General features: G+C 46.3%; 1 protein-coding gene across 10 annotated transcripts in view; it reads right to left on the bottom strand.

Moving 5' to 3' along the window:
- Positions 1–10,053, bottom strand: part of FGFR2 (fibroblast growth factor receptor 2) — an 87,125-nt gene extending 77,072 nt beyond the window's left edge. For 7 of the 10 annotated variants that reach the window (XM_061458589.1, XM_061458591.1, XM_061458592.1 and 4 more), the window contains exons 1-2: positions 9,624–10,052; positions 5,191–5,450 (exon numbers count right to left, since the gene is read on the bottom strand). In XM_061458589.1, coding sequence (XP_061314573.1) covers positions 5,191–5,365 — 175 coding nt within the window. In that variant the 5' untranslated portion in view covers positions 5,366–5,450; positions 9,624–10,052. Of the gene's footprint in view, positions 1–5,190; positions 5,451–7,690; positions 8,052–9,623 lie in introns of those variants that run through there. The other 3 variants (XM_061458587.1, XM_061458590.1, XM_061458588.1) reach the window with 2 other exon arrangements.
- Positions 10,054–12,644: the final 2,591 nt, after the last annotated feature.

Raw genomic sequence — 12,644 nt, 5'->3', positions numbered from 1 at the left:
TTTTAAAAACATGGATTTGTATTGCTAAGGAGTTCTGCTTCAAAGAAAGTCTCTGCTTTCACTGAAGTTTCAACCTTGAGGACTCACAAAATATGTAACGCTTTAAAAATATGACACTTCCAATGAGGAATATCTCCCTATTAATGTTAGAGGAAGGGAAAGTTAAATCTTTTTTCTCGCATCCCCATCTGTTCCTGAAGTAAATATTCACTCTAAGAAAATAACAAGCTTTGACTCTATGTATTTAAAGCCAAGTGATCATTTCTACTGAAGTCGGGAAGTTGGATACAGAAATATGCTCATTAAGAGCTATGCTATGGTTCTTATTAAAACACCACAATAGTCCCTCCTCTCTCAAATACACAGCCTTGAAGAACTGGAAATGTCAGCATTTCCACTGGAAATTCTGCTTTCAAAGGTAACTTGAAAACTTGTGACTTCCCTGTAAAGTACCTTACTATGGCCTGAAGTTTGGTGCAAGTTCTCTGCCCAAGAAGAGCTATTTCAAAGTTAGAAAACTACACACGCATTGGAGCTGGTCATTGGGTTGGGGTTTTATCTATACAAGTGGTTTAAAAAGAAAGCAAAAATGGCAGATAAGCCCCAAATGTGCAATTATTTGTGCTACTTTGTAAAATACTTGCCATGCTGACACATTACCAGCTCCCAGCGTCTCACCAACACAGCCTGTAAATAACAACCCTACCCATGCCCAATTAATTTGCAGCTCAAGACCATGCCCCTGCTGAAGGGCTGCAGATTTTCAATGCAGAATGGGCACATTAAGACTGATTTAATCTGGCTGTTTGTACAGTTCCCCAGAATCTCAGCTAGCAATTCCTGTACCATGCCAAATAACTTACTGAACCAGATCCCTGAAAGGGCATCCAACCCTCATCCGAAGCCGTGGGGATGTCACATTCCTCCATAATAAGCTGTGATAATTGCCTTAAACAAACCCAAAACCTAAACTCTGATTTAACTAATCAGTTTGAACTGTTACTCAGAACTTGCAGATATCAAAGCCGCTGTGTTCTTGTAAAAAAAAGACCCCAAAACACCAATAATAAGGGAACCCTGAGTGAACCTTTTGCTTTATTTTTCCAGCCAAATTGGAAGAGCATCCTAATGCTTCACCACCATCCGAGGAAGATGACCACCATCTGGGGTCCCTCACAGCAGGGTGGCATTGGCATGGAGAGGCCCCATGAAAGCAACCCAGAATGGGGAACACGCTACTCCACATAGGACAGTGGACATCCCACCACTGGTATCTTCTGTATAGCAGCCCTGCCCACTGCCTGGGAGCCAGAGAAGACCCTCACAAGACCCCACATCCTGATGCAGGCATGTTGCAGTGGCTAACAAAGGATGTTCCAGTGGACTGAGCTAACCACTGTGACCACAGGTGACGCTAACCTTTGAAGCACTGCCCTCAGTTCTACAAAAGTGAAGGTAAATTGCCCACATTATGCAGCAGTTTTACAAAAAACAAAGGCATAGTGCTCATATTATGCAACATTGTTATCAAAATTAAGGTTATATCGCTCCTATATGCAACATTGACACCAAAATTAACGTTATAGTCCTCACACAGCGTATTTACCAAAATGAAGGTACTGCTTTGGGTACTGCACTGAATGTGTTTATGGTTTTGTGTTGTTTTGTGCCAGCAAATAGCTGGGACCAAGTTAAAACCCAAATGACAACTGGTTACTCACTTCATAGCCCACCATAAGCACACACCACCCATTAAAGGTCTCTCTCCTTCACTTGCTGCTCCTAGGAACCTCCCAAATGCACAATTTAAGGCTGTTTTGACCCGCTGTGTTTTTCACAGGACCCAGAATTAGGCTGTCCCTCGTGGAAAGCTTAAATTGGTCCTTTGAAATTTGACCTAAATTGAAAGAACTGAAACACATTGCTACTGTGCGCCAAGCGAGGGCTCCGAATGGGTGCTCCAAGGACAGCATCGAGGCATTGCACATGGGGAAGGGCCTAAATTAACTACCCAGCAGAACGATAACACACAGCTTGGGCAAGGGAAGGTCAAGGGAGAGCTTGCTATTTATCAAATACATGTCTAAACTAATTATTCAGTTCACAAAGTAACCCTTCAACCTATGTGTGCGGTCAGAGCCCTTTCGAAAAGTTGGCTATCATCAAAGGCCTTCATAGCCCGGGTACACAGAAAGAGAATGGCTCCTTTGTACACACTGGGGTAGGCTTATTTCCAAATATTTAAAAGCAGAAAGGCTTTATACTCCCTAGGATAAAAAACATTGATGTAAACACTGGATGCGAGATACAATTTGAGAGTTGACAGCCCTCAAACCAACTCCTACAGGTCCTGTTTCTGCTCACAGTGCTCAACAGCCTCTCATTTTAGCTTAGGGGGAAGAAAGCACCACAACCAATAACACTCAGAATCCACACACTGGTAAGAAGTCACGATACCAACACTGATGTCCTAATTTAGAATGGCTCAAGATACCATTTTCAGAGTAAATATTGAGTAAATGACTGCAGCAATATCTAATGGTCACAGATGAGATTCAGAGCACAATGAACCCAGCATTTGATAAAAGCACCTCAAAGAAGCGTGCCACCAGAGACTGGTTGACTACAGATAACCAAAAGCAAAGAACCTTGACGCATGACATCTTGCCCATAACCTGCACATACCCATGCAGTTAAGTACCCTATTAGATAAATACTGCTTGTACTAACAGTACATGCTTAACCAGCTACTCTGAAGGCTGCAAATACCCCTCAAGTTAGGTTTAGCTAAGAGACAAGAGCTCTATTGCAATCAAAGGAATAAAAAGCCACAATCTCAATTCCTCTGAATCTTCCATACAGCTTTTTGAATATCCTGAGTCACTAAAGCAATAAATAATAATGAAAAGCACCTCACATGAAACAAAAAAAAAAAAAAGGACAAAATTTAGGGCAGGTCCATGAAGGAAGACTGAAAAACAGATCAACATGTGTCACCAAAGGTCACGGCCCTGCCGACCTTCTCAGCTGGTATGAAATGTCATAGCTCTAATGACTGCACACTCAGCAGCCCTACTGAAAACCTGCATTATTGGAGCACCTGACCCCTCAGATTAGCTCTGGCCAAAATGTTTGGTATTTACTAAGTTAAAAAAGAAGCCTACTTGGGTTTTGCAAAGGTTTTTGGAAGGGTTTTTTGTTTCGTTTTGGGCTTGGAAAGCTTGTGGGTGGCAGTGATGGCACCCAGAGAAGGTGATTGTGTAAAAACATAAGGTTTAACGAAGTACATAAAGGAGGTTTTATTTCCCAAATCTCAGATATTAATCCCACACAATTCCCCGTATTCTGCAGCATAAAAGCTCTTATTATACCAGTAACTTCAAGGCACTTTTTTTGTTGGGTCATAGAATAATTGTTTGTTGGGTCTTTGGTTTGGTTTTTCCTTTTCTTATTTCTGGTAATGGTTCGGGTTCTCACATCTAAAATTGTTTCATGTCGGTAACATTCCTGCCCAGGGAAGAAGTTTTAAATCCTTTTTAACAATTTACTCTTTGATAAAACCCAGATTCTACCCCCTGGATATTTACTGTGGAAGAAACATGGTTTTAAACTGCTTTTTAAAAATAATAGAAGCTATTCTTCCCCTGAAGAGCTGAAAAATTAGTAGGCATCATACAGAAAATATTGCTCTTCTCCCCGTAAAACACTCCACCAATCCTGCAATCGCATTCTTTCTGATTTAACCCTAAAACTAGGGAACCTCACTACAAACAGCAAGTCTGCAACCAGGGTTATTCATGCTTTTGTCATTCCTCTGTAAAGCCAAAAAGGCACCAGATGTGCAATTAACAACCCATACAGTGAGTGGTGAGGAGAGCTGGGCTTTATTTTCTTAATTCTCAAGTTACCTTTGAAAGGAAAATAAAACATCTTTGCTATCAGCAATCTCTGTGGCTGACAGATGACAATATTGCTATACCCCGTTAACTTCTTTAAGGAACACTTGCTAGGGAGGAGGGCTCCTCGTCTCTAAATAGTTCATCCCCTGCCATCAATAAAACTGTACTTGGAACAGATTCTAAATATGTGTTAGCTGGTGACGTCTATTTTTAGAGGCAGTGGATAGAAACAAATAAGTTTTGCATGAAAATGTATTAAACAAAAACAAAGCCGTATCCGTGGACATGAGTAGTAGAATGTGTAAAGGCCAAATTCTTTCCAGCAAGCTTGCTGGATCACAAATGCTCTATGGAGTATTATAGTAGGTTGACAGTTGAGTTCCTAGAAGTGTAATCACTCCTCCAAAGGACAGATGAAACCTTATGAAGGAAGCCTCCCTTTCCCCCTAAGGTGCTCAGAGAGCAGGAAGGATCCTACACAATCCAGTAAAATCATCCTTAAACACAATCAGCTCGCGACAATAAAAAAGCAGCCCCTCCTTAGCTCTTTGTTGAAGGAAAGCACTTTGCAAAGCCTGAGGAAGGGATATACCTAGAAGAACATATCAACAGGTGCCGGCTCAAAGTAGGAGATTTTATCAAAACACCTCTTCCAACGTAAAGGTCTTTCCCAGCAATAAACTGCAGTCCTTGCTATACAAATCTCAGCATTTACACTTCCCAGACTTGCAATCCAGACACTGTACCGGTTGTTCTTGGATATTAACAGCAATGGGGAAATGCATTCAAAGTACAAACACTGATAAAGCCGCAACACCACATTCGCAGAGTGCCCGGCAAAACTGAACATTCAGGCCCCGGGACTGAAAAGCTCTTGGCATTCATTTCTCTCCGAACGTCTCAGGTTAAGACAATCACAACGACATGCAGCTATACAGCCATTCCGTTCCTTGAGACGGCAACACGTAACACGTATGCAAGTGCAACTGCCTGGTTCCCTTACAGACCCGCTCCTGAAAACTTTCAGCCGTACGCTTTGATTATACAACGTGATGACAGTCCCAAGTGAAATCACTGACACCACTCGCTTGCATAAGATTAAACAAACGAACGCTTGCATGCACACAGCCCACGTGTGAGCAGGATAAGACAAAAAACATAACTCTTGAGGGCTAATCTGTTACTTGCCTTAGATTTATCAAAGCACATAAAGATGTTGACTTCTATTTCAGACATCCAGGCACTTAGAACTAACTTATTTTGCAGAATCAAGGACTGAAGAGTGATTTACCTTCAGGTTCCAGCGTGGTGTCTTCAACAACTAAATTAAACGAAGGTCGAGCCAGGGAAAGTCCAGCCATGGTGACCACCACCAGGCAGATAAGGCAACCCGAATCCCAGCTGACCATCTTTTTAGAGTAAATTCCTGGTCCATTTCCATATCTCCATGTGGACTTTAATCCCATCTGAACACCTCTAAAGAAGCATGGAGAGAAAGCAGTGCCTTCGGCCGGGGTAATACCTCCTCCCTTGGAACGACGGCTGCTGCTGCTGTGGGGAGAAGAGAGATTTAACACTGTCAGCAAAAACATCTTCAAGCACAAACCCAAAAGCTTCCGAAAGCCCCGAGCAGAGCTGAGGGGAGAGGGAAGGGAGGAGGAGGATGGGAAAAACAGTTTTCCAGCTTCAAGAATATGTGAAAAGTGAGTGACTTTTCATTTTCTGTTAGCAGCTTCCATCATCACCTGAGGCGTAACCAAGTCCTCCTTGTTTTCACAAAATCACTTCTCAGCACATATTCAGAGAGCTATTTTACTGACAGAAAAATATACAGGTTTTAAAGCAAACCGAGAGGCGCACACATGTGCAGGCACATAACCTGTAATGCTATGAAATTACCACAATTATACAAATTATATTCATGTTATTGTTTGAAGGTTTATGTAAGTTTGCCTTGGTTTTCATTCCTTCACCTAGGCAGCTCTGCAGCCAGCTGAAGTTGCAAGAACTCAGTAATTTTCCACAAGGAAAAAAAAAGAAGCACAACCAGTCGAAAAAGACTTCTTTAGACTTGGATAATCTGGAAAACTGTATTTCACCTTCCAGCTCCGACCGTATTCCACCTTCCTTCCAACTGTATTTGACTTCCAGCTCCCCTATGGATACACCTTCTTCTGACTCAGTGTCCTTCTAAAGCCTGAGAGTCCTGTACAGGTGGAAGGCTCCAGTCTTTGTGGGGATGCTGGTTAGCTACGTGCCATTACAGGCAATTAAAACCCTTATAAAGGATGGTACAGGCTGCAGTTTCACAGGAGACCTCCCCAGCATCGTTTTCCATTCATATATGCTAAATTGTGTGCACACACGTTTCTCTTCTCTCTCAACAGTGGTTATTGATCTATATTTTTTCAGATAAGATAAAAAAATAAAGTACTTTATTCACTGTAAAACTAATCTAAATGGATGGAGAGTTAGCTGATAATCCAGGCACAGGCTGATGGAAAAGGGAAGTGGTACCAAAGTAACCACTACTCTCTTAATGGGACCCTGTTGCCACCACAGGAAGATGCCAGGTGAGGGTCAGAAGAACATCCTCACAGGGTGATTTAACAGCTCAACCAGAAAATTAGACCTGATTTTCCACTTCAAAACTAAAAGATGGTAAACCTCAGTCAATGGATAATACAACCTGGCCAATGATTCATCTTAGATGTGACCAAACCCAACTGAAGATTCGAGAGCACTTGTCTTGAAGGGGGGAAATAACATAAAACCTCTTTTTCCCCTCCTGCTTTCACCCTTAAAAAGGCAAGGAGTGCAAAGATAAAGGCAAACTTCCCAGAACTCCCTGCCATTTGGATGTGGTATGGCACCTCAGCATAAAGTACACAGAAACACAGCCAAATATTCTCCCTTTATAAGGCCAACCATAAAAAAGTGTTTTCAGATTTTATTAGCCTTTTGCTACCTGCTGTGTACAAACCAAGTTCACAGAGCTAAGGAGAGAAATGCTGTCGAAGCATCTTTTATCTTGGCTACTAGATACAGTCACATCTGGAATTAGTAGGAACAGATTTTAGATGACATAAATAAGGCACTTGGGGAAAAGAATTAACACATGCTATTTCAGGTGAATCCCTGGTACTTCAGGGCAAGCTTTTTCCCCCCTCAGCTGGTATCAGCAAAAAGCTCTGTCCCTCCTTTAGAGATTCAAGCGTAACGCGAGCATCCCAGACCACAAGCTAGCAACTACTATTAAACCTCCAGTGAAAACACCACCAGACCACTGCATAAACATTTGCAAAGAGCTTGCCCAGCTCTTCTTTAAATAAGCACTGAGCAGGTGTAGAACTGAAGAGAGCTCTGTTTCTGGGACTGGACTGCATCTGGGAAGGGATCGGATCAAGCCCTCCTGGATGCTGCCACCCCGGTCAACCACCCGACCACCAGACCCACAACCACGGCTCTGTAGCTCAGTTTATCCAGCTGTAAAGCGGGTAGGAACCCTAATGAACAGGCTGGATGTAATGCTGATTTAATTGCCATAAATCATCCTGTAAATTCCAATTAAAGGCAATGTATATAAATGAGAAAATCACAGTTTTGCAAAAAGAAAACATACCAGACTGCTCGCCTATATTCCAGACTCCAACAGCATTAATTCCGCTTACATTTCAGCTGGTTTAGATTTTTAAGCTACATTAAACACCACTGAAAGCACGTTTGTGGTTCCTATCCTCACCCTAAATCCTGAAGTGGCCACAAGGCTACCTGACCATGCATCTTCTCACCTGTAGATATTTGCTTCTGCAGCTGAACATCTGCCAGCAGAACGAAGGGGCTCTTCACTCACAGGGCACCACAGAATTCAAACCCGTGGCTTGCAAAGGCATAATAAAGCACAGACCAGAGCTCTGGACCCATCCGTGAAGCCAAACCACTCTCTACCACCACAACAGCGACCGGGGTTCGAGGGTTGCCCTTTACCAAAAGAAGCTGAGTCCAACGAAGATGAAATGAAACCAAATTCTTCTCATAGCTTAATCGCCACAGTTGCTGGGGGACGAGTCTCTGGAAAGACCTCCTGTGCTGGATAATTATGTACCTCTATCTCAATGTTTGGAACACAGCCCCAGCATGCTTTTTGGCCTCCACAATTCTGGCTTCCTGACTACAATACCATAATCCCTCCTGGAGTCTCAGACTCAGTGAAAGCCACACGTAGTGTTTATTTTTCCCCTTGAAAGGGAACTCTGTCTCTCTTCTCAGCCTACACTTTGGGGAGGAGTTGTCAGGCTCCAATGATTGATGGCTCTCCTTGCCACTCGCTCATCAAGTCAATTTTCACCTCGTCACATACCTGCCCAAATTTCTTTGCCAAACTGACAAGCATGGGAAAGCAGACTGGTTTGGGAGCCCAACCAAATTCCTCCAAGCTGCACTTCAGCTTAAACGCACTCACACACACAAACAAGTAGTACTTGTTCAGCAGTGGCATTAATTAAATTCAATGCTCAGTGTTCTTTTTAATCTACTTCCATTGTTGTTTATAAGATGTTTATCACTCCCCGGGGAGAGCACAATTTGTAGAGTATGTTAACCGAATCAATACACTGCTCGCTGTACAGCCCTTCAGCATCTCTCTCGATTAGGCAGGGAATAGCAAACTCTGAATGAAATACGGCTCTTCCCTCCACAAAGAAGCCCTAAAAGCCCAGTAGCTCCATCACAAAAATCCAGGTACGTGCAGCTTTGGGGCTAACAGCTTTATATACACATACACACACATATACCCACACATAAACATACACGCGTCTATAAACATATACACACAGATACGTAACTAACAAGACTACATCGCAGTTCGATCTCCAAGCAAATCTGAGCATCCCAGCTATTAAACATTAATTCTGGAGGACTAATGGGAACCGGCTGGCAGCTTCAGTACTTTTGCATTGTTCGAACTTCTTTCATTCTCTTTCCAGGACTATCCTGGTTTTCTCAAGTCTTTTGCCACCAAAAGATCAGGGGGAGAGAAAAAGAAAAAAAAAATCTGCATTTTAATTGACATTCCAGAGAGAGAGAGAAGTCCCGAGGCTGCTGATTGCTGTCTATTCAGCCCAAACAGGCTTTTCAGATGAAAATGAGTAAAGGCTAGTGGAAGATTTACAGGGATTTGGTACAAAGGAGACAATGAAGTTTTAAATGTTGATAGCGTTTCACACCGAACGCATAATGGGCGCCTGTTTGAACGGGACGTTTTGCATTTAAATATGTATTTCATCGCGGATTTCTCCCCCGCTTTACCCCGGGCACCCCCTCCCCAGCCCCGCGGCGGGCAGGACCCCCTGCTCCGGCGGCGCCGGGCTGCGGGCGGCCGGTCCAGGCGGTCCCGTTCCGAATCGGGGGGGATGCTCCTCGGAGGCAGAGCGTGCCTTTCCTCACCCCCGCTGTCACCGCTGGACACCGGTCACAAAGTTACCTCAGGCTTCCCCCGCACACACAACCCCACAGAGACCATCAAGTGTCAGAACGGGGAGCACGGGGCGAACGGAGCCCCCCGCCGCATCCCAAACCCCGCACCGGCACAGAGCGCCCCGGAGCCGGCGTGCACCACTTGCGGGGCCCCGCACCGGCAGCCCGAGCGCTGCCCTCCGCCACCTTACAGGGTGGCTGCGCCTTCCCCCCCCCCCCTCTCCGCCCCATCCCGCTCGGTGCCATTACCTGCGGCGAGGAAGCTTCAAGGGAAGGGTCCGGTCGCCCGCAACAGGCGGGTTGAGGCGCGGTGCCGGGCTGCGGGTCCCCGCGGCGGGCAGGAAAACTGCTCCGCAGCCGCGGTCACTCCGCGGGCAGCCCCGGCTGGCAAACCCGCAGCAACGCAGCGGGGCGCATCCCCCGCGGGACGCGGTAGGAGGGAGGCGAGGCAGGAGCCGGCCCGGCGCCCGGTCCCGTCCCGTCCCTTCGCTCGGCTGCAGCGGCTACCGCCTCAGAGGGGCGAGCCCGCCGTGCCCGGCGCCAGCAGCCTCCTCCCCCGTGCGGGCATCGCTGCGGGTCCCGCTCCGCTCCATCCAGCCGCCAGCAGCTTTGTCAAGCCAACAGCCCCCCTCGGGTGGGTGGTGGTTTGGGTTGGTTTTGGTGGGGCTTTTTTTTTTCCTCTCTTCCCCCCTCCCCTTCTCTTCCCCTTCCCCTCTCTCCCGGCGCACTCCTCCGGCTCCCTTCCTCCCTCCCCCGGTCACTCCCCCCGCTGCAACCCGAGCCGTTTCCTGGACGGCGCTGCTCGGCTCTGCCAATCGCGGCGGCCGCGCCGCCGGAGCCCCTTCCTCCGCCGCCCGGCACCGCACGGCCCCGCTGCGCTCCGCCGCTGCCCCAGCGGGGATCGCGGGTGCTGCCCCCGGCGGGGGTACCGCGGAGGAACGGGGGTAACACAGGGGCAGGAAAGGAGCAGGAATCCAGGTGGTTTGTGTTGGAAGGGACCTTAAAGCTCATCCAGTTCCAACCCCCGCCATGGGGCGGGAGGAAGCCCGCACAGTGTTGCCCCGCTCAAAGTTTGGAAAGGAAGGATGGGGAAAGTGCTGCCCGGGCGCAAGGCGGGGCGGCATCGGCATCCTCATGCAAAAGTGGTCCCAGCTCAACAGCTTCCCCCCAAGAAACCTCTCCAGGAGCTCTTTTGGCTCAGAAGCCCTGTCTGGCCTGTGGCCTGTAAACTAGAGGGGATGAGCGCAGAGCACCCGCTAGAACAACCGCACTCCGCTTAAGGAGCCTTTCAGTGCAAAGCCTGATTTCAACCACCTGGTGAATGTGTCTCACGGAGCACCTTTACTAATAGTGCCCAAACAGGGGAAGTTGTCCAATAGTTGTGCAAATATCATCCGCCTGCACAAACAGATTTAAAACTGCATTAAACCAGCGTTCAAAATTCACTCCAGCTTAACCTGATACATGCTTAATAAAACATTTGCTTTAGATACCATTAGCTAAAAGGTTGTTAATACAGAGCCCGTGTAATGCTTGCTTTGGAGAGTCAGCTTGACAACAAAATCAATAAGCGGTGGTTGCCTCAAATTAAATCAGCGTTCATCAATTTAAAGCTACTTTATTTAAGCATAGCCCTACTGTACATTTTATATGCTGTGTGCAGTATTGATCCACGGGGGTTTTCAAGGACTGCGCCTGCATGGCATAGTGTGACTCCCTATTTACATGCTTCCAGATACCAAAACCGAGTTTTCCCTGGAACATATACTTACCTCCCAGCAAGTACTTTCCCACCATCGCCAGCAGTAATTCAGGCTCTATGGGGGACATCAGACAAATTTGTAATTGATTAGAAACACAGGTTTAATTGTTTTTTTCTGGTGTTGTTCCTAAAGCAACAGGCATGTGAATGTTCTAATTGAGAAGCTGAGATGTCACAGTCAAGATTCAATTTTCCCAGCTCCGGCATGTCCACTGCCCATTGAAAACGTTGTTAACACATTCTCACATAAATTATTGTCCGGCACAGGAAGCTGCGATACCTTTCCCCATTCATCAATATCTTTGCATACTCTGAAAGAGAAGGAAGCATTCCACTAAAAATGACAAGCCAGAACACCTATTCCCAATGTCTGGAAGCACTTGTCAGAGTTTATTCTTTTGGGGGGATGAAAAGATAGCAGTCTATCAATAGCAGCCTTTTCTCTTAAATGAGCCACATTCTCCTAAAGTGGCCCACAACAGCCCAACTCCTCCATCTGAGAAAAGCAGAAGCATGTTTGGAATTAAAAGGGGGGGAGTAGAGGGGGGATCAATTCTGTCATCATATTTAGGCTTCAAGAGATCTCAGTGGGCCCAGGGAGCCTTTCATAGCAGTTAGGCGGCTGAATGAGAGCATAATCTCTTTACAGTTTTTTCCTCCTCCTCTCAAAGTGGCTGGGATCTTTTCTGTGAGCCCCCCTGCACGTGAATGGTGTGGCTAATAAGCCTATTAATGAGGTTCCACAGCAGAGTGTGAATAGGTAAATAAGCCCCAATCTGTTGAGGTTCAGGAGCAAGGGCAGTAAAGCCATCATGAACTAAAGGTGACAGTTTGAACTGAAATACGAACAACAGCTCCAGGTTTCAAGCAGAAGAATAGACAGACAAGGCACACATTCAGGCTCCTTCTACCCCCTACCGAGTCCTATTTTCTTCCCCATTCTTCCTCCTTTATAAAATGTCTTGAGTAGTCACCCATTTTTTCAAAGGCTCTTGAGACGTCCTTTTTCATCCTGGCAATGATACATCAATAGGGAGGAAGGAAAATGAGGACACCAATGCTCCTTTGCACCGCAAGTTTCAAAAGCAGGAACAGTGCTGTGTCGTTCCCCCCCGTCCCCCCCCTCGCATATGGAAACGAGGGAGGAGAAACCAAGTTAAATTGAATCTTTCAGCCCTGCCAGCTCTTTGTCAGTGCTGTCAGCTGGACCCTGGTCCCCCCTCCGCACGCAGGCAGGGATACGGTTAATGTTCAACAGGGAAGGCACAGCTGGGCTCAGCCCCATCTCCGCTGCGGAGCAGACAGAGGTGAGGAGATGGATTCATTTCCACTTGGCATCTCCTCTTCCTTGGCAGGGTGAGGTGAAGATGTGCCTGATTTCAGGCAGCTCCCTGGCTGGAGCCACCCAGAGCCCAAACTCAAGGGCTTTTAGGGATGAAGGTAGAAGGTTAAGCACTGCATCAACAGAGAGATGAGGTGAGACAGGCAACCAATGCCTTCGAGTAATG

The sequence above is a fragment of the Pezoporus flaviventris genome, unplaced genomic scaffold (genome assembly GCF_033815535.1).
Source record: "Pezoporus flaviventris isolate CSIRO_AGI_PZ_B2104156 unplaced genomic scaffold, CSIRO_AGI_Pfla_v1 ptg000029l, whole genome shotgun sequence".
Lineage (NCBI taxonomy): Eukaryota > Metazoa > Chordata > Aves > Psittaciformes > Psittacidae > Pezoporus > Pezoporus flaviventris.
This window is presented reverse-complemented; position numbering and strand designations above follow the sequence as displayed.